At 38.1% G+C, this 2,362-nt stretch overlaps 1 protein-coding gene across 1 annotated transcript; it reads right to left on the bottom strand.

Moving 5' to 3' along the window:
• Nucleotides 1-1,170: 1,170 nt before the first annotated feature.
• LOC127136324 (uncharacterized) lies at nt 1,171-1,857 on the bottom strand. The gene has a single exon (XM_051062902.1). It carries the CDS (start codon nt 1,855-1,857, stop codon nt 1,171-1,173), a length of 687 nt encoding a protein of 228 aa, XP_050918859.1.
• Between the last annotated feature and the right edge of the window lie 505 nt (nt 1,858-2,362).

Genomic DNA, 2,362 nt, shown 5'->3' with positions numbered 1-2,362 from the left:
TTTAGTGTATATCTTTCACTTTTCTTGTTAGATGTTGAAGAAGAGAGACTATATAATATATATATGATGCATGGACCAAGTAACAGACATAACAGAATAAGTTTTCAAAAATACACAACAGAAAATTGAGTGCCAATAGGGACCACTCGACCTGTTCACACAAGTCACTCGACCTGTTCAGACTCGAGGCAAAAACTACTCAAGTGAAGCAGGAGATGAGTCGACTCAAACAGGGGATGAGTCGAATCAAATAGGGTTTTTCCATAGTTGAGTCGACCTATGAATCGACCTGTTCATAGTCGTGGTAACTTCGTTCAAATGAATTAGGTAATGAGTCGATGCAACATGTGGATGAGTCGACTCATTTAGTTTTCCCAGGATTGAGTCGACCTATGACTCGACCTGTTCAGACCCGAGTGTTACACAGACTGGGATATGTATGAATGAGTCGACCTCTCCAAGGCGTGAGTCAATGCGAAGTTCTTATACTGTAAAAAATGGTTTTTGAGACGTATTTTGATCAATTCAAACCATTCTTTTATGAACCTAAGGTACCAATGATGATCAATTGCATTATTCACATCAATGGGATGCTCATATATGCATGTACACATTACACTTATACTTTGATCATGTTGGATGATGAATGCATTCTATGATATGATGACATTGGCCAAAGCACACATTATGAGCAACTAAAAAGGTTTGACATTATTAAAATAAGGACTAAGAATCTTTGCCCTCACATACTCCCCCTTTTTGATGATGGCAAACCGTGGCACAATCGTGTACTTTGATAGACATCCTCCCCCTGATTTTATGCATGCCTTTAAAAATTATGCTATTATAAATCTGCTATTATAATCAAGTTATGTGTGTTTCCACTGCTTCTCCCCCTTTGATAACATCAAAAAGAAACAAGGATACGGTCAACGGGAAACAAATATATTCATAAGCACTTAGTCAACTACTTTACAACAGATAGACATTAACAATCATGCACATAACATGAAGTCAATGTAAGAATTATAGGCATAAATATTGCACAGAGCAAAAGAAAATAAGTAAATAACATTGTCACAATTGTTTAACATAAACTTTAAGACAAATTAGTAAATACAATAACATGCAAACATAGAGAAATGGAAATGCACTGAATGAATCAATCATCTAACGTTGTCTCTCCTGTGACGGGTCATTTCTGCCTCTATAACCAGAAGGTTGACGCAACGGCCTGCCTTGTTCATAAAGGTTGGTGAATTCAATGATGTTCCAGTTAAGCGTATTGGAGGATCTGGAGAGATAGCGATGAGTGGCATCACTCCATTGCATGATTGTGGAGGAAAATGAATTGAAGTTGTCACTGTGGGTTTGGATCTGATTTCTTAAGTTTGAGTATCGTTCCTCTTGGAGAGTAGTAAAAGAGGAAGAGTTCTCACTTTGAATCTGAAGCTGATCTTGTAAGGCCATAAATCTCTCCTCTTGAAGTGTAGAAAATTTTTGCGGATGAATTTGCATGTTTCTCGACATTTCCATCACTTCAGAATTTTCAGATTGAGAAGAAGGTGTAGGCATATAGGATGATTGTTGGCTGGTCGAGCCGGTGTGTTGCCACTTTCCCCGACCTTGGCTATCAGATGGATTTTGTCCAGGAGTAGCACCTAGCCAATCACCATGGTCAGTGACTTGTTGATCATGCTCCATAGGTTGAGTTTCGTCATTATTATTCTCTTCCCCGTCTTCATCATCTTCATCGTCTTCATCATCATCATCATCTTCCAAATGTCGAATACTATAACTTGAAACTTGTTTACGGATCTTGTATATTCGCGTTGTAGGATCCCAAGTGTAGCCCATCAAACTTAATGATTTTTAACAAAACTCTTAATTTGCAGTCACTGAGTTATATTGAATTCCTTGAACTAAAACTTTAGCCTGAATTAAGATACTTTAAATAAATGAAGGATAGCAGAGAGCGGTGCCTCGACCTGACTCCTTTAGAGCAAAGATCATGCTTGCAATGTAGTGTGGCCAATTAACTTTCAGCTTGTGTTTCAACATATAAACCAAGTGTACTTCAGCCTTGTCCACTATGGAGTAACCTCCTTCTTTAGGACGGAGAATATGCGTCACAACCTAGTGTAAAATCCTATCAACAGGCTTCAAAAGTCTCGTAGTCACGTTGGTAGGGAACAAATTGCTCTCAACAACATTTGCAGAAAACGGTTTCTTCAGCATGAAGTTTAAGGCATTCCTAAACTCATAGTCTAGAGCAAACACTGTTTCGGTAATCTTAAGATCATTAGGATACGATAGTGGAGAAATTTCAAACAGAGACTTCCAAACATCATCATCCACTTCA

Source organism: Lathyrus oleraceus, chromosome 4 (assembly GCF_024323335.1).
Source record: "Lathyrus oleraceus cultivar Zhongwan6 chromosome 4, CAAS_Psat_ZW6_1.0, whole genome shotgun sequence".
In the NCBI taxonomy this organism is placed as follows: domain Eukaryota; kingdom Viridiplantae; phylum Streptophyta; class Magnoliopsida; order Fabales; family Fabaceae; genus Lathyrus; species Lathyrus oleraceus.
The sequence above is the reverse complement of the archived record's forward strand: the minus strand, read 5'-3'. Positions and strand labels throughout refer to the sequence as shown.